We start from the raw sequence: 19,692 nt of genomic DNA, 5'->3' as shown, positions 1-19,692 counted from the left end.
TCAGAGCAGATTCTGAATAATGAGCTGTCACCTCTGTGCCTAGGGCAGCCCTGGGGACCACCTCTCTTTCACCAAACAGAGCAGCCATGCAAAACAGCACAGCTGTACAAAAGCAGCCAGCATAGGGATCACTGAAGCTTTCAAAAAGAACGAAATGTACACAATGCACAGGCTAAAAGGGAAAGAGGCTAAGGGCCTGGGTGTGGACTATCCCATGGAGGCACCAAAACAACGGATACCTTTAGTAGAAAAGGATGTCATCTAACTTATGTGACAGAGCTGCTCTGGACTCTGTGGACACAGAGATGAATTCCTGCCCTCAGGGAGACTTGGCCTCCCACAGGCCAAGGCAGGGCAGCCATGTGGCCCGCCAATTAATATCGTCAGAGATGGCAAACCCAGAGTTTTCCAGCATAGCAGTTCCAATACGACACTTGCTGCCTTTGCTGATGGAAATATCAAACTCATTAAACATCTACTAGTGGTCGCCCCCCTCACTGTGCTTGGCTGGTCTCATCAATCTCACCCAATGCAGAGCAGGCCCCTGCTCAAGCCCTGGAGGAAACCGATTGTCTGATTAGTTAGCATTTATTGAGACTGACACAGTGCCTTTGATAAATATTATACCCTGAGGAGGCACAGAAGACAAAACAAAAAAAGCCAGCCAGCTCATCTACCTACCTCCAACCACCGCAACAAAAAGATTCTGAAGATTCTAAAGAATGTTTGCTTCCACTTTTTCTTTTCCAGGAAAGAGGTGGACATGCCACTTCATGAGTCATCTCCTGTTGGTTTCTGAGTGTTTCTAAGTTGGAATTTGCTTACATTTGGGGTAGGAAGGGGCTTTTGCACTACTCTGCTCCTAGTGTTCCCCTCCTTGCAGCCTCCTTAATTTTTTGTTACCAATTCCAAGCTCTAATTTTCTTTAAGACCTAGGTCAGCACATTATTCCTAGAGAAGAGTAGCAACATTTCTTAAGGAGTGGAGGAGGGAGTCTGCCTCTCTGTTTTGCTCCTCCAATGAAGATTTTCATATTATAAACTCTTATGCACTCCCTTTGATGGAACTTGAGTTTTTAGGGTGCTGAAGCCCCCAAGTTGTAGCATTTAGCAGGAAGCGGGGCTGGGGAGCTGATGAGTCAAGTGCTATCTGTTGGGGCAGAGGTAGGTGAGACCTGATTTTGTGGATCTGCTGGGTAAACGGACTTTGCAGGTGTCTGATCTGACTGGGACACACATGCAGGGAATATTTTTCCTCCCAGGGTCACTAGTTTCAGGAGTTTCCAGTTCTATTATTGATCCTTTCTGACTTTGGACCTCACCTTCTGGTTTTTATTCATGTAGAAAGGTTACCATCCCATTTATCTGCTCCCAAGGTTAGACAAACCACAAGTGTGGAATTCCATTTGTAGGTTACAAGGCTTGTAGCCACTTTTAGTAGGAGTTTCCAAGCACCACCACATGCTTTCTCCTAAAGAATGAATCCACTTCATTCCTCATGGTGAGCAGGCTGACAGGTGACTTATCTGGGCAGAGGGTCTTGTGGTATCTCAAAGAAACACATCAGGAGGGTGGCCTTTTATGGGAAGCCCATGTCTTACTTTCTTCTCCCCTTAACCTGGATCCCACCTCTGGCCCCTGGAGATCCCTGGGGTCTGGGTGAAGGCAGGAGCTGATGGTGCTGAGGCCCAAGGTGGGAAGAAGATCTATGCAAGCCCAGCACGGGCCGGCACTGTAGGCTCTATAACCTCCACAGATGTCTGTGTGTTCCTCAGCTGCAGGAGGGCTCAGGCCAGGAAAAGGCAGTGGGAAATAGAAGAGAGAAGGACTCCCACATAGGACCAAGGGCCTCTGCTCCTTCCAGAAGCCAAACACAATCTCATGGCGGTGGCCAGGTGCAAGTCCAGAAGGGGCCTTGGAGATGATCTGAACCAACTTTTATAAATATACACACAGATGAGGGAACTAAGGCCAGTGAGGTTTTCTGCACATGCTTGGGAATGGCAGAGTGGGGATGGGAATCTGGGGACTCCAAGGTCTACTGCAGGGCCCTTCCTGCAGCAGCATCCAGCCTGCCCCAATTTTGAAGTTGTTACTCCAACACCCTGAACACTGGATCCCTCCCTCTTAGATCCCCATCCACTGCGACTCCCCATTGATAGACACACACTGAATGAGTAGGCAACATGCTATTTTCCCTGTGGCTTGTAGAGATGGTGGGGGCAGGGTGGTGGGAGGCAGAACGGCGATGACTCAAGTCTGTCGGGGGCTCTCCAGGAGCCCTTGGGACTTCCCTGGCTGGAACAGTTATCCTGGCAGTGGATCAGGGAATCTCTGTGCCCTGATGTTCAGGTTTGGGGCAAAGCTCAGGAAGTTCTGTTTCATGGTGTAAGAAATAAGCCCACCAGGGTGGGTGTGCCAGGCTGAGACTTTAAGTGTTCAAAGGTGAGGCACCTCCACCAAAGCACAGTGCTGCGTCACGGCCAGGGGTGCCCAGAGGCTGCCCTCCCCTGCAGGCAACATCAAGATCGGCCCCAGCCTCTGTCACGGCTTTCTTGCCAACGAGGATGCGGGTCACAGAGCCAGCCCTGGGCTTAATTCTAGACCATAAAAACAACGCTCGCAGGCAGACACCATGTGCCCCTCCCAGGGGATGCCATAGTGTCCAGCTAACAGCAGAAGCGCAGTCATGCTTGTGTGGGTTTCCCCAAAGCATGCCACTTTCTGTCTAGACACAGATGAATGGTCAGGCTGTGGACACAAGCCCAAGACCATGGCAATTTTACCACTTGAAGCAGCAGTGGTCTCTGAGGGGTGGCTCCGTGTGCCCACCCACTGCGCTTGCCAGCGCCTACCCCTCTGGCCTGTGCATACCTTCCTCAGCTCATCCTTCTCCCTGCTGTGGGCGTCCTCCAAGATCTTGCGCTCCGAGTGGGCCCTGTGCAGCTCTGTGCGCAGGCTCTCCACCTCCTCCTGCAGCCTGAGGCTGGTGTCCTCACCTGGGCTCTGCTGGTAGTGCACCAGCTCCTTCTTCAGCCGCTCTACCTCCATGGTGTATGTGGAGGTGGTCATGGACAACTGCTCCGACAGTGTCTTGAACTCTTTGTTCTGTGGAGAACATCAGCAAACAAGGAGAAGGGAGAAGAAAAAGTGGGGGGAGAAAGGGTTATTTTACCAGGAAAAAAGCATGAAGGCAATCAAAAAAGGAACTTCCAAGGTGGGATTAAGTCTCACAATCATTGCATGCTTAAGTGCTTGCCTGGCATCTCCCTAAGAAAACACTATTGTGAACTTACAGAAATAGGAGAAAACAAAGAACAGCAACGTTGACATTCAAAGAGTTCAAGGAGCTTTCGTGAGCATGTGCAGAGCTGGAAGCTGCCTAGTAGTATGTGGCTCTATGTCTGGCTGGGCAGATCCTACACCTTATTTTTAAGTTGCAGAAACAAAGAAGCTGGCTCTCTGGGTTTGCAGCTTTCACTTTTTAGGTTTCCCTGCTCTTTCATACACAGCCCTCCTGCCTGTGGACTCGCCAGCACAAACAGCTGCAACCTAATCACTGGCTCTGAGACAAAGGACCCCTTCAGCATCCCCTCTTCCAAGGAGGCCCTCCATGGGGCCTTGGAATCTCTCTCACCATCTGTCAGCCATGGCTTGCCCTGTAAGACTCTAAGACTCAGGGAACTGATACCCTGATCCACCCTGCCCACACTATGCTCCTGCAGATGGGATACCCAATCCCAGCCCACTCAGGCAACACACAGGTGTGAAGCATCCCCCATGGGCCCAGAGCCCTAAGAAGCTAGTGCTGGTATCAAGTGCTACTGCAAATTATGGGAAGAAATCAGCACCGCAAGAGTTGAGAGCATCAGCTAAGAGTGGTCAGTGAGGAAAGTGGAGAGGAAGAAATAGGGCTCTCCAAATCATCAAGCAGGCAACAATGGCCATTGATTATTCTTCATTGCTCTGGTCTGTAGGAGGACCAGGCAGAACAGAGCTAGCGGCCAAATCACCGATAAGCTGGAGCATCAGGAATCAATGATTAATTCACATAAGAAATTAAACTTCACAGAAAACAGTGAAGAGCAGCAAAAGAAAAGCCCTTGGACCCTGTAAAATACCACAGATGCTGTGGGGCCTTGTGGTTGTGACCAGTATGGCAATGCACAAGCTAGCAGTCCATTTCCTGCACCGACACAACAGAATGAGACATGCTACCTGCTCCCCAGCACTCTGTGGGAACCTCCCAGTTACAACCTGACACACCTTCAAGCCTGGTCTGCCTGCAGCCTTGTTCTAAGGCATCACAAAGAAGAAATCCAATCAAGCAGATTCTATTTGAAAACCCCAATGCATGTCTGTATTATCCACTCCAGTCTGGGTCTCCACTGGAGGCTGAGGGTCTCTGCACAGAGGAGTGGAGCACAGGGAGGGAACACATGCTGGAGTAGCCACCCTCTGACTTCATCTCTGCTCCGGGATGGACGTGAGGTTTGGCCCAGCTGCTCTCTCTAGATGGCATAGCCTGGGTCAGATCACTAGGAGTAGAAGGATAACTAGGCAGGAGGCCTCTAGGTAGAGCTTCTTGGAGTATGAAGAGAGGCACACATGGTAACGGGAGGCACATCCTATCCTGCTATTGACAAAGATGGCACCTCAGGACTCTAACGCAAAGTATGATGTATCCAGGAGGCCCAGCTGCATTGGTCTTGACACCACGTGAGACCTGGATCAGGGATGTCAGGGAGTTGAGTGGCTGGAGCTGGACAGACCTGTGCTCAGATCCCAGCTCTATCCTTGATCAGCTGTGTACACCCGACCTAATCAACCAACCTTTCTGTGCCCCGGTGTCCTTATGTGTAAATCAGGAATATAATAGTAACTCCTGCCTCAGAGGGTGGTTATCAAGATTAGGGAGATAAATTACTTTGCTAGGGGCTCAGTAAACATCAACTATCTTCCTTGTTCAGGTTCTCTATGAAGAACCCTGGAGAGATGGTGGCTACCCTGGAGAGTGCCCGAGTCTCTGGCTCTCTGGGGTGTGGGTGGGGAGCTCCTATTTCTTTTCATGGGCATCCAGATATGGTCACTGGGGGCTTGTGGAGGCGGTGCATTTTCTGTTCTGGACATCTGACTTCAGAAGGGCAGGCCCCAGAAGGCTCGTCCCTGCACCTGCAGGTGTCACAGCCATGCAACCAAGCCTGGCAGAGGGCAGGGCATGGGGTATCCACTCCCTCGGAGACCCCAGAAACCCTCCCTGCCATGTTACTGCCCTGAAGGCCTTCCAGTGGAACAAGATATGGAGGTGGAAGGCATTGATACTGACAATCCTGACCTTGTGTGGGTCAGGCTAATGAATGTATCTGTGTCTTGGTTTTTAACCAAAAAAAGTAAAAAAAAAATTTTAAACTTAATTTTTAATTTTTCTGGGTACATAGTAGGTGTGTATATGTATGGGGTACATAAAATGTTTTGATAGATATGCAATGTGAAATAAGCACATTATGAAGAATGGGGTACCCCAAAAATAAATTTTAAAAATAGAAAAAAGCTTACAGAATAAGGATATCAAGAAATAAAATATTTTTGTAGAGTTGTACATGTTTGTGTTTTAAGCTAAGCCTTATTACAAAGGAGCCAAAAGTTAAAAGTATTATTTATAAAGTAAAACCATTACAGTACTCCAAGGTTAATTATTGAAGAAAAACAATTTTCTAGTAAGCTTAGTGTAGCCTAAGTGTACGGCTTATAAAGTCTACAGGAGTGGACAGTTTATAAAGTCTACAGGAGTGGAAAGTAATGTCCTGGGCCTTCACATTCACTCACCCCACACAGCTTCCAGGCCTGCAAGCCCCATTCACGGTAAGTGCCCTATACAGGTGTGCCATCTTTTACACCATATTTTTATTATCCCTTCTCTATGTTTAGATATGTTTAGATACACAAATACTTACCATTGTGTTACACCTGCCTATGGTATTCAGTACAGTAACATGCTGTGCAGGTTTGTAGCCTAGGAACAATAGGTTATGCCACATAGCCTAGGTGTGTAGTTGGCTACACCATCTAGGTTTGTGCAAGTGAAATCTATTATGTTTACACAACTACAAACTCACTTAACGATGCATTTCTCATAAGGTACCCCTGTCATTAACAGATGCATGACTGTATATGACATATATGCATGATTACATATAAGGAATTTAACATATTTACAAAGTGACTACTAAGTATATGGAATCAAATTGATTTAAAAGGCTACTAACTCCATATATTTGTGTCATATTTCTCATATAAAATATATTTAAGGATAACCTTATATTCATAAGTGTCTAAGGAACTTTACTCTCATTATAAATAAATTGTAAGTTAAACTGGCCAACTCTAAATGTGTGCTTGACTAAAGTCAGGCTGGCAGAGAGCCGAGTTCATGTACTACATCGTTTTGCTGAATGATGTCATACCACAGCCTATCCCAGGGACACTGTAAGAAATGGTCTCAAGAACCAGCGCTGTATATATCATTGTAGGATATGGTGAAGGATGTGGCTTGTCACGTCACAGATTATGAAAGCCCACAGGAAAAACAAGTCAGCACCATGGACAGCTCCAAATCCTCTTGAACTGCATGGTTCTTTTCTACTAAGAACTCTCAAGCCACTCAGTTTTCTTCCTGTTACTGTTTGCATGGAAACTTGGTGCCAAATTTGTATCTTTTCTTTCCAGTTGGGTGTACAAGGCCTTAGGATATGAATGTTGGGTGCTAACCTTACCCTGGTTTTATCTTTGTTTCCTCCCTTACTGACTTCTTGGCAGTGAGGATAGTTTTTTAGAAAAAAGCTCCCCAGGGGATTCTAGAGCACAGTCTGGGAATAGGAACCCTACTCTAGCCAGATCATGGTATCAGTGAATTTTTGAGCTAGATGTTACCTTAGAGACCTCAGGCGAATACCCCTTGGAAGAACTAAAGGCCCAATCATTTCCAAGCTATCAGCTCTAATTGTGAATACAACTGAGACAGAACCCAGGCCACTGTCCAGTGGGGACTCTGTCTACTCCCTATGCTGTTCTGACAAATACCTTGGGACACCTTCACCTGCGGTGTCCTTGGTGTTCGCATATCCTCCCCTTCTGGCTTAGAAACCTTGTGTGACCAGAGGACCACTGCCTAAATTGTCTCCAGGAATTATAGGAAAAAAAAATTCACTTGCAAAGAGCTGGCCCCATCTGCTAAGAGACTGCAATGAAACAAGCCCCTATATAGAGCTCTAATGGAGATATGTCAATGCTTCCTCTTGTAACAGAGTGTCAAGCATGTTATTTGACACTGGGTCACACTCCCCACTTTAAATGCCAGCTGGTCCCAAGGACAATGCTATCTGTATAAGCAAGAACCCAAACTAAGGCTAAGAGTCTCCCTTGGACTGAGGAGTTCTCCTGACATCTTCCAAGAGTCTCCCAATAGCTAGATACCTTATAGTTTGGTCAGAGGTGGCAGAACATACCCTGAAACCAGCCTGCCAAGTTTCAATCCCAGCCATGCTACTTACTAGCTGTGTGACCTCAGTCAGGCTACTTAACCTCTGTGTGCCTCAGTTTCTTCATCCTTAAAATGGGAATAATATTAATATTTATCTCCTAGGGTTCTGGTGGGGATTAAATGAGTTAATGAGAAGAGCACAGCGTGCCTAGTCAGGTAGTGCAGGCAACGGCACAAGAAAGCAAGAGCTTATCCACTCCTCCCACCTTTTCTGATCACCCTCTACACACAGGGCATCCTGCCCAGGGTAGCTAACACCTGCCACCACTTACAGATGTTTGCCAAGCAGGAAGCTTAAGGCAAAAAGCTTTATTTATTTATTTTTTTTAAATAGGCCATTTAAATCTGCTTTTCTTTGATTTTTCAAGCACGTGGATTGTAAAACGCTAGATTTATTTTTATCCTCTCAAGTTAACTTTAGAAATCAGCAATGCCAATGCAGAGCGCCATGGTTGGAAAGCAAGGGCTGGGGGAGCCAGCAGGTACACAGGGCTTCCAGCAGAGTGCAGCGGTCAATGCCTACACATCCCTGAGACTACACTCTGGCTGGAAGGTTAACTCACAACATTTGACTAAGCAAGTCTTTTCTTCTTGTCAACAGCCACAATAGCCACCGCCACCTTGGCATGCTTTGTGCTTGTGTTTTTCAAAGGGCCAGTGCCAGACGGCAGACCTTTTCCTTTGCACTCTTTTCCCTCTGAGTGGATGTGCCTTCCTCCCTGACCTGGCATATCGCAGCAGGCTGACAAGGGGCAGGCACAAGCCCTGTGCCCACCCTGTGCCTGGGCTCTCTGCCTTGCTTCCCCAGTAAGGAGCCAAGCCAAACAAGGCATCCTGTAGAACTAACACAGAGAAACACCCAGTGACAATCTCTTCTCAGAAAGCCTTGTCTTTTGCAAGAGCAGGGAAACAGAGGCATTCTATTGCTATCTCTGCACCACTTTTGGGCTCCTGTTCAAGGCAGCTGGCTTAGGTGTAAAATGCTTTTTTCCTGCCCTACTGGGTCATGAGAAGCTTTAAAAATGCCCAGTATAGAATAGATACATTAAATCCCAATGACTTCCAAGGCCATACCAACTCTAAAATTCTCTGTTTCTCCATGCCGCTCACACTCTTCATGTCCTTTCCTTCCCCAGGAGGCACCCTCTGGGGCACCTCAGAAGCCTGGTTCTGTGGTCACCTCTACCCCTGCATGGACAAAGTAACAGTGGGCCTCCATTCAACTCTGGGAGCCAAACGCAGCAGTAGGTGTGCACGGGAAAGGACTGAAACCCTTCAGTAATGTTTGGGGTTAAAAAACCAGCAATGCCCTCATTGTGGCTGTGGGATCAGAGCTGGGGTAGGATCCTGGTCCCAGCACTTTCTATTTCTGTGACTTTGGCAAGGGACTTGATGTCCCTGGCCCACCATTTCTTCATATACAAAATGACCTCACAAAATTGTATGAAGATCAAATAAGAATGAACACAAGACACATATTGCAGAGCTTGGCACATGGCAGGTGCTTGGAAAATCCTTAGGATCAATGCTGTTTGGCCTGTTGGCATATTTCCTCCCTTATGATACAGCATGTGACATATGTCACAGCCATCCTCTGTCCAGCAAGGCCAGCAAAGCACCTGAAACAGCCAGGCATCCAATAAAGGTCTTCTGAAGGGAAGGAGGACTGGCCATGTGGGCCACCAAAAAGTGGGCATCCAGGTTTGTGCATGCATACATGTGAGCCTCGTCTATTCCATTAGACGAAGCTGAGTGTTCTGTGCTTGTCTCGAATCTCTTGTACTACCTTGTACGGTACCCAACCCCCTACACGGATTTAATCATGGCTTGTTACTCCTGTGATTGGCTGACATGGGAAGGTGGCCAGGGTAGAAAGAGGACAAAGCTCAAAAATAAGAGCGCTAACCATTTTTCAAGTTTCTCCTACTGCATACCAGGCGCTGCATATGCATTAGACCATTTATTCTTCTTTCAGCCCTGTCAGCCCCATTTTACGGATAAGAAAATGTAGTCACATTTTCAGAGTAGTCACATCAGTCACTCAACTTTTAAGCAGAAGAATTGAATTCTGATTTCCAAAGCAAACACTCTTTCCAAAAGAGGCAGACAGACAGATAGGCAGACAGAGAGGCAGAAGGGCAAACTGATACAGAGCATGGACTCTGGAGCCAGACAGCTGGGGTTCAAACCTCGGCCCTGCCACTGCCACCTGTGTGACTTTAGGATGCCATGTGCCCTTCCAGTGTCTTCAATTGTACAAAAAGGGGGATGGTAATACTTGCTGTAGGAGGGCCGCTATATTAGACAAGCTACTCCAGACAAAGCGCCAGCCCCATACCCCACACAGCAAGCCCTCCATGCACACCAGCTGCTGCTGTGTTACCCTATGTCACCCCTGCAAGGGCAAAACACCAGCACCTTGGGCTAGTGTGTCAGTTCCCTATTGCTGCTGCAACAAGTTACCACCAAGTTATGACTCAAGACAGCATAAATCATTATCTTACAGCTCTGGAGGTCAGGAGTCTGAAGGGGTTGGCAGGGCTGCATTCTTTCTGGATGCTCTAGGGGAGAGTCCATGTCTTTGTCTTCTCTGGCTTCTCAAGGCTGCCTGCATCCCTCCCACCTCTGATTCTGTCGTCACTTCTCCTCTGACCTTGATCCTCCAGCCTCCCTCTTACAAGGACCCCTGTGATTATATCAAGCCCACCTGGCACATCCAGGATACTCTTCCCATCCTACAGTTCTTAATTTAATTGCATCTGCAAAGTCCCTTTCGCCATATAAGGTAACACACTCACAGATCCTAGGGCTGAGGGTATCTTTAGGGGTCACTGATCTGCCTGCCACAGTTAGTATCTGCTGTGGTCTGAGGACATCTGTGCTCCCTCGGGTCTTCGGCATGTGCCATTCCCCAAGGAAGCCGTGGGCTCTCTCAAAATGCTCCAGTACCCCAGCTCCCAACACCTAGGTAGGGAGCTGCAGACACTGACCTGCTCATCGATCTTCCGCTGCAGCTGGACCACCTTGTTCTCCATGCCCACGTTGAGACGTTTCAGATGCTCTGCTGAGCGGGCCTCAATCCTGAGGGCCTTCAGCTCCCGCCTGGCCTTGAGCATCCGGAAGGCACATTGGATGACAATGGCTGCATCCCGCAGCCGCCGGAAGCGCCTGCGCGCCATCCAGCCCCGCACGTGCTTCTGGATGGTGGTGGCCTTGTGCTCCATGAGGACCTGGTGGGAAACAAGCATACATACCTTGTGGGTTTGCGCTGCAGGACAGGAGTGAAGGAAGCATACATCACTGCCCATGGAGGGGAGAGCCCAGGGCAGCCTTGGTTCTAGGAGTTACACAGACAATGTGCCCCCTAAGATCTAAGGCTTTGGTGGTTGTTTTATAACACATTTCAGCGAGGTTCTGCAGCCCACATATCCACGGGGAATCAGCTGTCAAACTCTTTTCAGCTTTGTTTTACTTTTCGTTTTATGGGTTAGGAAACCACAATCTGAAAACCTCAAGGTTGTAGGGGTCTAATGATCATCCACTTGCTCTCCACCCATTTATCAGGTGGAGGTCCCCTCCTGGTGGCACTGAGCTGGAAGTGAGATACTTCAGTGAGTGTCCACAGCAGGCTAATGGCTTATAATTACAAACTTGGTGTGTAACTCACTGTTTTTTTTTTTTTTCTACCAAGTTAAAAAACCACTCAGGAAATGAAAGCATCATCAGTGTGCTCGCCCTAATGCCTGGTAAAATGTTTGTGGAATAAATGAGTAAACAAGCAAATAGGCTGAGCAATGAACAGTGCCACAGCCATGAGTGACAGAGCTGGGAGCCACATCAGTGCTCACTCTTTGCACATGCTGCCCCTGCTGAGAAACTCCCAAATATCACTGCCCCTTCCATGGGAGCAGCACACCGATGCCACCCATCACCCAAGAACACTCACAGAACCTTCTTCCAACGGCCTGGGTTTCTCTACATATTACACCAGGGTGTGCTCCACCCTGACCACATTTTTATTATTATCGATTTAGTGCTTTACTTTTATTATTTAGAAAATCACACCTTCTGTGATCATAGAAGAGACAGATGTTCACTTAATGAAAAATAAAACCATTTTAGACATTTCCTTCCAATTCGTGTTTCAAGTCAGCTCTGTGCTTCAGATGTGTTGGTGTTACCAGGTTGAACAGATGTGTCCTGATGTGGGGCTCCCGAACCCAAGGGTTTTGGCTTCACTGGAACAACACAAACAGCAAGAACCTGGCAGGGAAGAGGTCGGGGTCTCCCTCCTGACCTCACCATGTTGGGCTTCAAGCTCCTGATCCGTTAAGTGGAGGAGTTAGACCTGATGATGCCCAATACCACCGCCTGCTCTCAAGTGTGAATGAGCCCTAGGTGGGTCACCTGGCCCTGCTGTTGGCTGGCCTGGGCCCTCAGGCAGGTCACCTGCTTCTCTGAGCAACTCAGGTATCAGAAGGGGTATGAAAACTGCCATGATTGGATGCTGGGTCCCTTCAAAACTCATGTTGAAATCTGATCCCCTATGTTGGAGGTGGAGTCTAACAGGAGATATTTGAGTCATAGAGGCAGATCCCTCATGAACAAATAAATGCCCTTCTTCAAGGGTGATTTCTCATTGTTAGTTCTCATTAGAGCTGCTTGTTAAAAGAGCCACTCTTGTGCTTCCTCTCTCACCATGCGACCTCTGCACACACCATCTTCCGCCTCCCACCATGAGTGGAAGCAGCCTGAGGCCCTCTCCAGAAGCAGATGTTCGATTGTGAACTTTCCGGCCACCAGAATTGTGAGCCAAATAAACCTCTTTTCTTCATAAATCACCCAGCCTCAGATATTGTTATAGCAACATTTAATGGACTAAGACAACAGTATGCACACCCTTCCTACCTTGTGGGACTTCAGAAAGGATTTGGTGAGAGCAGAGATGTGAAAGGATTTAGAAAAAAGTTGGGAGTGCTTGACAGAAGTTCATGTTGGCAGTAATTCATCTGTTGCCGCTTTAGTTCTGAATCTGCAGCCGTGAGGCCCTCAGAGTGGCTACTCACCTGGCGGTAGGTTCTCCGCACAAACATGGCCCGGATGAAGGCCTGGATAACAATGGCAGCTCTGCGGACCCTCTGGTAGGCCTGGCGGGCCCTCTGCATGCGGTAATGTTTCTGGAGCACCACAGCCGCTCTGGTCCTCCGCAGGTGCTCAGCCAGCCTGGGGAGCAAGAGGAAACAGGCAGTGTCAGGGAGACAGTATTGACCGCCCTGATGCAGAGGACCCTGAGACATCTGCAAATGCAAACCCCTCCCTCTGTGGCCCTACCTGGACACACCCAGGAGAAGCCAACTCTCTTCACCCCTAACAAATGTAGCAATGCCTTAGGCATTTGACGCTGAGGCTAGAAAAGCAGTGTTAGTTCTTTCCTTATGGTCCCGAAAGGCTTCCCACAAGCTTCAAACTCAGTCAGAGTCTGACCTCCTCTATGATCCTTATCTGAACACTCTTCTACCTCACTGTGCCTGGGCAGTCCTCAACTACTTCACCAGTAGCATTCTACATCGTGTGTTCACATTGCTGCCTGTCCTCTGTACCTCCACAGGCTTGGAGATCCCAGGGGCTGTGTCTCCATCATCCCGGACCCACTGCAGGCACTGGGTAAGTGTTTGCTGGGTGACTAAACCTTCTCAGGCCCAGACCAATCTCTGTTTCCTTTATCTCCTCAACCCTTTCTGCTCGGGATGCACTGAATGTGGCCATTTCCTCTCCTCTCTTGCCTTTCTGCCTTCCCATCTCACCTCCTAAATAAAGCCAGTCTAACACTTCCTCCCCTTCTGAAGGGTCTTGTTTGCTGCCAGGCCTATAACAAGTGCTCAATTAGAGACTCAGTGTGAAATGCTAAAAAGGACCTTGGAAATCATTCAGCAAAGCCTCAAAGGAGAACGTGACCCACTCAGCCCATGTGTCACCTGTTTACTGAAATGCATGATTCCCTAGTCTAGCTCTCTGTTTGGCCTCCAAACACAAGACTTTGTGGCAATTATTGTCACTTCTCTAAGGAAATTCCTTTCTGGAGAGGGCACTGGACTTGAACCAGGCCTGGGCTCAAAACCTAACAACTGAGGGTAGGGTCAGAGGGCAGGCTGTCTTCAGCCTGTCTTGGCTGACACACTCCTGCTGCTGTAGTGCCTCATCAGCCCAGTGTCAGTGAGGAAGGAACCCTGCAGTAGTTTCTTCTGCTCAGGGTTGAGCTGGGGGCGGGCAGGGGAGGCTGATTGGCATCCTGGCTCCACCCCTATGTCAACACTCGTGCTTAGACAAGCCACTCTCTCTCCATCTTGGCTTGTGCAGTAACTCACAAAAGGGACCTCCCAGGACCTTTGCAGCCCTAATCGCCTGACTCTGAGGCATTATGAAATCTGTGGAATAAATATGAGGCCAAGTGCAGGTTAACTGTGCCAGGCTGTATTGGTCTCTTTTCCTAAAAGTAGTTTTTTACTTTGAGGTTCAGGCAAAGGGGAAATTGGGAAACAAACTGGGAAACCAGTTGGTTTGTGGCAAAACCAGCTGGTTCTAATGCTGGTAGGATAGAGGGAGCCTGGGGAAACCAGGAGATGTGGAAACTAGACCTACCCCCTGAGGTGAGAAGGGCATTGATTATAGGGGTAGGCCCAGCTGCCGGGGTAAAGCCAAGATGCAGACATGGCCCCAACAGGAACCACTCTCAGCACAGAGGAAGAGAGAAACCAAGTAGCTGAGAAAGGCAGACCCCCATCTTCCCTGCCATGATCTGCTGCCCTGATCTGCCCCAGCCTGGCTCACCTGCGGGCCAGGTGTCCTCGGCAGTACCTCTGCAGGGTTAAGGTAGCCCCCTTCAGCCTGCGATATTTCACCTTCTGCAGCCATCCCCGGACAGTTTTCTGGATCATGATGGTGGCTGTCCGGAACTTGTCAGCCCGCAGCTTCTCCAGGTAGGCCACCTGGCCTGCTCGGAAGAAGATCTTGGTGCGGCCAAACTGGAACTTGTCAGGGTCCTTTACAAGGTAGGGAGGGGATCTGGTTGGTCACTAGTGAGCAGAGAAATAACATGGCCCATACCACCCTTGTTCTTCCAATGCAAAATCCCCTGGCCAGACTTCATGCACCCCTCTCTGTAGATGGACACAAAGTCTTAGCATTTGCTTAACAGACCCCAAGACCCTACTATGGGCCAGACTCTAGAACATGGCAGTGAACAAGACGCCTGACCTCAAAGAACTGACATCATGGTGAGGGCAGACAGACAAGCAAATAAAGATGCCTTCTGTTTTCAGAGAATGGTGAGGATTATGAAGAAAACAAACTGGGGGCTGGTGAGCATGGGATGGGGATGTTCAAAAAGGATGCTCAAGGAAGGCAGCTCTGTGGAGGTGACAGCTGAGCAAAGATCTAAATGAGCTGCAGGAAGGCAACCACAGAAAAGAAGGAAGGAGGAAATTTCCAGGAGAAGGGCAGAGTGGATGCCTATGTCCAGTGGTGCAACTGCTGGGTATATCTGAGGATCAGGAAAGCCAGGATGGCTAGCTGGGGGAACTGAAGGTGATTGGTGGGAGGAGCCAATCACAAAAGGCCTTGTAGGTTGCAGCATAAAATTGGGGTGAGAGCCACAGGCAAGCTTTGAGCAAGGGAATGACCTGATCTGATCAACATTTTAAAAAGATTATCCTCAAATGGCCACACAGTTGTATGCATAATTACAGGATGCAAATAACCCCCAAATAAAACTATGAGATTGTTTTGGACCTGTAATTACTGTCTTAATTACATCCATTAGGTTAAAATTAGTTGCCCTTCCCTGGGCTCACCCCTGTGGATGAGGAAAGACGACCCAGCAGGGTTCCTGTGGACAAGCCTGGGACAGAGCACTGGGAGAATAACCCATGATGACAGAGCTCTTTGTAAATCAACTGCCATCTCATTTTGCTCACTGGCATGAAGACCATAATGAGAAAGGAAGGAATGAGCCAAGTCCAAGGAAAATACACACACAACATTGCGTTTCATGTTGGCAAATGGCCCTGAAAAGTGCTGAGTCATCATTCTTCATAGGTTAAGCCCTATTGGGTTACTAGGAGTCGGGTTCCACACACAGGGAAGGCTGTCCTGCCTGAGCTAAGGCTGAGCTGGCGGCACAGCTTCCAGCTTGAGTGTCACTGACTGAGTCCTCGGCCTGGGCCAGGCTGCTCATGAAGCTGGCAAGAGTGGGCTCTGGGCCTGGCTCTCCTCCCTGTGTCTGCTCAGAGCCATGCACCCACTGGGACTTCAGCTCATGCTGAGAGGAACAGGGGCTGGATGGGGCTTGGGAGCTTTGAGGCAGCCACGGCCCTGCTTTGATCTCTGCCCTGCTGGGGGAGGCTCCATGGCTCAGCCAGGAGGGGCCAGGAAGCCAAAGCAGGGTAGCTAAGCCCCCGAGTTGGGGGACAAGCCTGGGTCCTCCAGCTTAAGCAGAGCCAGAGGCTGGGGGCTGCCTACCACATCCAAGCAACAACAGTACCTGCGCTTCATTCCCTATTCTGGAAAAAAAAAACAGGAAGGGATGATATGCTCTGCAAGGCCACTTTTTCTGAACAAGGATTTCTCTGAGGGTTTCACCTGCTCTACTGAGACACCCATCAGCCTCATCTCCACTGTCCTCACCCTGTGTGTCTCCAGAACATCTCCCACCCAGATCTGCTTCCTCTAACCCTTAGAACTGACTGTTCACTGATCAATCAATCATCTTTTGAGAAACTTTCTCTAAGAGTCAGACTGCAGGGGCTGAAAGCAACCTTAGAAATCCATTCCAAGCCACTCCTTTTACTTCACAGATGATAAAACTGAAGCCTAGAGTAGTGAAGTGACTTGCTCAAGGTGACTTGAGCAAATATCAAACGATAACCCCAGATCTGGGTCTTCCAGGCCCCAAGTCTCCAACTGCAGCATCCCCTTTCGTGACACTGTCTCCTCTACACAGCGCTCACACACAGCCTTGTGCTCCATGGGCTCCCTGTAGATGTTTGTTAATACACTCCTTCGCCACTGTGATGAAGGTTCAGGCTTGCACGACAGCCAGTCTCCATGATGTGGTCCTCTACAGTTATGGCCATCGTCACATTAGACTATTATTAATTCTGGAGGGCAGGGTCCATATAATGCACTCTTTTTATAACCCTCACACTAACCCCTCTAGATTAGAGTACAAAGAATTTCAGTAAGTATCTGTGGAGTTAAAGAATAAACAAATTCAGGTTAAGAATGATAGGGGCTATTCCTAAAATCCTTGCAGGGAAGAGGCTGCCAGAATCTACTCTTCTCCCCTAAACAACCACAACAATTTATTAAAACCTCACTGACAGCCTAATGAAGCAGCCCCCAGCAGCAGGCTGCTCCTCCAAGAAGGTGGTCTTTAAGTGCCTGGTGCCTGTCCTGTAGGCCACCTTTGTCCCCACTTCTCTCCTCATTGTTCTGTTCTAAAACGTACTTAGCACTTGCTCGGGACAGGGTGGAGAACTGGCATGTGCCCCTCTAAGCTAATGTGCAGCTCTGTCGAGTCCTAGTTTCTCGATACAAAGTCCCAGGTCACTCAGCATGAGAAGTATGGGTGTCCAGATGCAGCCAAAGAAGTGGAGAAAAATAAAAAGCAGGAAATAGAAGGCCCCAGGGAAATCTTTAGCACTAGTGTTTCTCTTCAGTCTCCAGGAAGGATAACTGTGCTCAGCGACATTACTCAATCAGACTGGATCAGAGGGCAATGTAGTTTAGACAGTGGGAGTTAGAATCAGTCCACCTAAGCAGCCTTGGGCAATTTATATCAGCTTTCTGTGCCTCAGTTTCCTCAGCTGTAAAATAAGGGTGATTTCTGTATATTCCTCATAGGATGAGCCATTACTGGCAGGTTTCTAGTCATGAGCAGCTCTTGGCTGGTTCCCATGCAGCCAGCTGCACGAACTCATGTATTCCTGTGACAACCAGGAATTGTGCTAGGAACACAGCCACAATAGGACCCTTGTCATTTATGTGTTCACAGTCTGGTAAAATGACAAGCCCTCAATTACAACATAAGGGGATGAACACAATAAAGGAAGGGAGGAGGTGAGTGCTGCTGGCCCATAGAAGATGGAGTAGCTAACAACATCTGGGAGGCTAGGAGGTATTTCAGAGCTCAGTTTGGAAGAATACCACTTTGTCAGGAAGGCAAAAGAGGGGAAAAAGCATTGCAGGCAGAGGAAACAGCATGTATTCATATACTTTTCCTTTAGGCAAGTCACTTGTTCTTTCATTCGTTCCATAAATATTAGGTAGGTTCCCCCTGTGTATTAGGCTCAGAGCTCATAACTAAGGAGGTGGTGTAAACTTGAAGACACTGTCCTCTACGAAAAAGGACACACACATCTGGAACATAGGTCAGCATGCTATGGGCTCTAAGAGTGACATGAAGTGCCACATGCTAGACCAGGGGAAGCAGGAGGGAGAAGCTGCACTGAAGCCTAGCACTGAGAAGCAGGCAGGCTCCCCGTCAGTGGAGAGAAGAGGCAGCTGTGCCAGGAAAGGCCCAGTGTCCTGAGCACATCACAGCAGCAGCCCCAGGCAGTGGCATGTGGTCCCATTAACTGGAGGAGAGCCCAGTGTGGGGGCCGACTCAGCCAGTCTGATCTGGGTCCCCTCCAGAGTTTCCTCTTTGGGAATCAGAGGTCTTCGTAGTAATCTTGGAGAAATCCAGCGAAGGAATAGAAGAGGGAAACTATGATCCTAGACAAATGAGAAGGCAGCCACATGGCAGAGTGGGCTACTCACAGGCCCTGAAATCAGCTGACCTTTAACAGAGATTTTTCTTGTCCATAAAAAGTAAGATGTTAAAATGTGGACACTGATAGGTGGACCACAGCAAAAACCTCAATCAACCGGAGTCCAGCTAACTATAGCCCTTGATTAACCAGCCTGTTACCCCCTTACCCTGTTAAAAAAAAAAAAAAAAAAAAAAAGATGGCATGGCAAGGTGGGCTAGTATTTAGGCTCTCTTTTAAAAAGGCAAATTTTAAGCTATGCATACATTTACTATAATATTCTGCACTGTCTATAGCTAGACTTGAGCAGCTAAGATGATGCTCAGAAGATGGCTGCAACACATTTACAAAATAAAACATGACCTTAGATCCTGATCATCTGGCAATGAGCTACTCCAGATGAACAGATTTTCTGAACAGAAAACTTGAAAAACTAAAATTTCTGAGGTAATTGTTTTTATTACCTTGTTCAAGTGATTTTTGATATAATTTAACCTTTATCGAGCCATTAATGATCATACTCTGCTGTAATCCCTGAAATGTCTGGCACCATGGAAATGTTTAAGGATTTGCCCCTCACAAAAGGCCCCATAGCTCTGCTTCTATAGTTCTCCAGTCTCAGCTGTCAGGTGTGAGTTCAAATTGTTTCAATTAAAACATAAAATCTATTGCCTTACTTAAAACAAGTATCTGGGGGAGGGCCTAAGGCTGGTGATGCAACCAGCTAGATGCAGCAGCTACCTTCCCCTCTGCTAGCTTCAGGGCTAGGCCTGGGCTCCACATCAGAGCCCTTACCCAGGTGTACCAGATGGGCCGTGCTATGTAGCCCCTGAGAACTGGAGAAGCCAGAGATCCTGAGCCGGCAGCTTGCAGTTAGGAGTAGCCTCATCATAAACTCAAGCAAGCTGTACAAAGAATTCTGTTGGGGTTCAGTCAGGCTGGTGGGAAAAATGTTAGAGATAGTTATAGAAATAGAAGCAAATCTTCCTGGAAGGCCTAGAAGTTAGAATAACTTTGGTAACAGATCTGGCTGAAGGTGGCCTGATCCCTTTACCTTTAGATAAACAAATTAAAATAGTAATAAAGAAAAGCAGAGTAGTTTACCTAGCTAGCTTGTTTACTCATTAATCTTAAGACTAACCTTTGATGTACCTTGGTTGTGTAAGTGCTTTTTTATTCAGGAAGTCTACAATGTCAATTACCCTCTAGTGGTGTTGACTCAAGCTTTTGTTAATTAATCTTACTGAATAAATGCAAGTCTGACTAGCTGATCAGGGCCCACTGGCAACTGTTTACAGGACTCAGCAGAGAGCCTGTAAGTGGCTCAGACCCTCAGCTGGACTGG

The 19,692-nt window shown here is 48.1% G+C and overlaps 1 protein-coding gene across 1 annotated transcript in view; it reads right to left on the bottom strand.

The window, feature by feature from the left end:
- The window catches only part of MYO5B (myosin VB), a 403,095-nt gene that overhangs the window by 69,217 nt on the left and 314,186 nt on the right, over positions 1–19,692 (bottom strand). The window contains exons 19-22 of the mRNA XM_030810458.1: positions 14,368–14,579; positions 12,606–12,762; positions 10,530–10,769; positions 2,874–3,107 (exon numbers count right to left, since the gene is read on the bottom strand). Of these exons, the coding sequence (XP_030666318.1) occupies positions 2,874–3,107; positions 10,530–10,769; positions 12,606–12,762; positions 14,368–14,579 (843 nt within the window). The remainder of the gene's footprint in view (positions 1–2,873; positions 3,108–10,529; positions 10,770–12,605; positions 12,763–14,367; positions 14,580–19,692) is intronic.

The sequence above is a fragment of the Nomascus leucogenys genome, chromosome 4 (genome assembly GCF_006542625.1).
Source record: "Nomascus leucogenys isolate Asia chromosome 4, Asia_NLE_v1, whole genome shotgun sequence".
Classification (NCBI taxonomy): domain Eukaryota; kingdom Metazoa; phylum Chordata; class Mammalia; order Primates; family Hylobatidae; genus Nomascus; species Nomascus leucogenys.
Note: the sequence above shows the minus strand (reverse complement) of the source record. Positions and strands in the feature narration are given on the sequence as shown.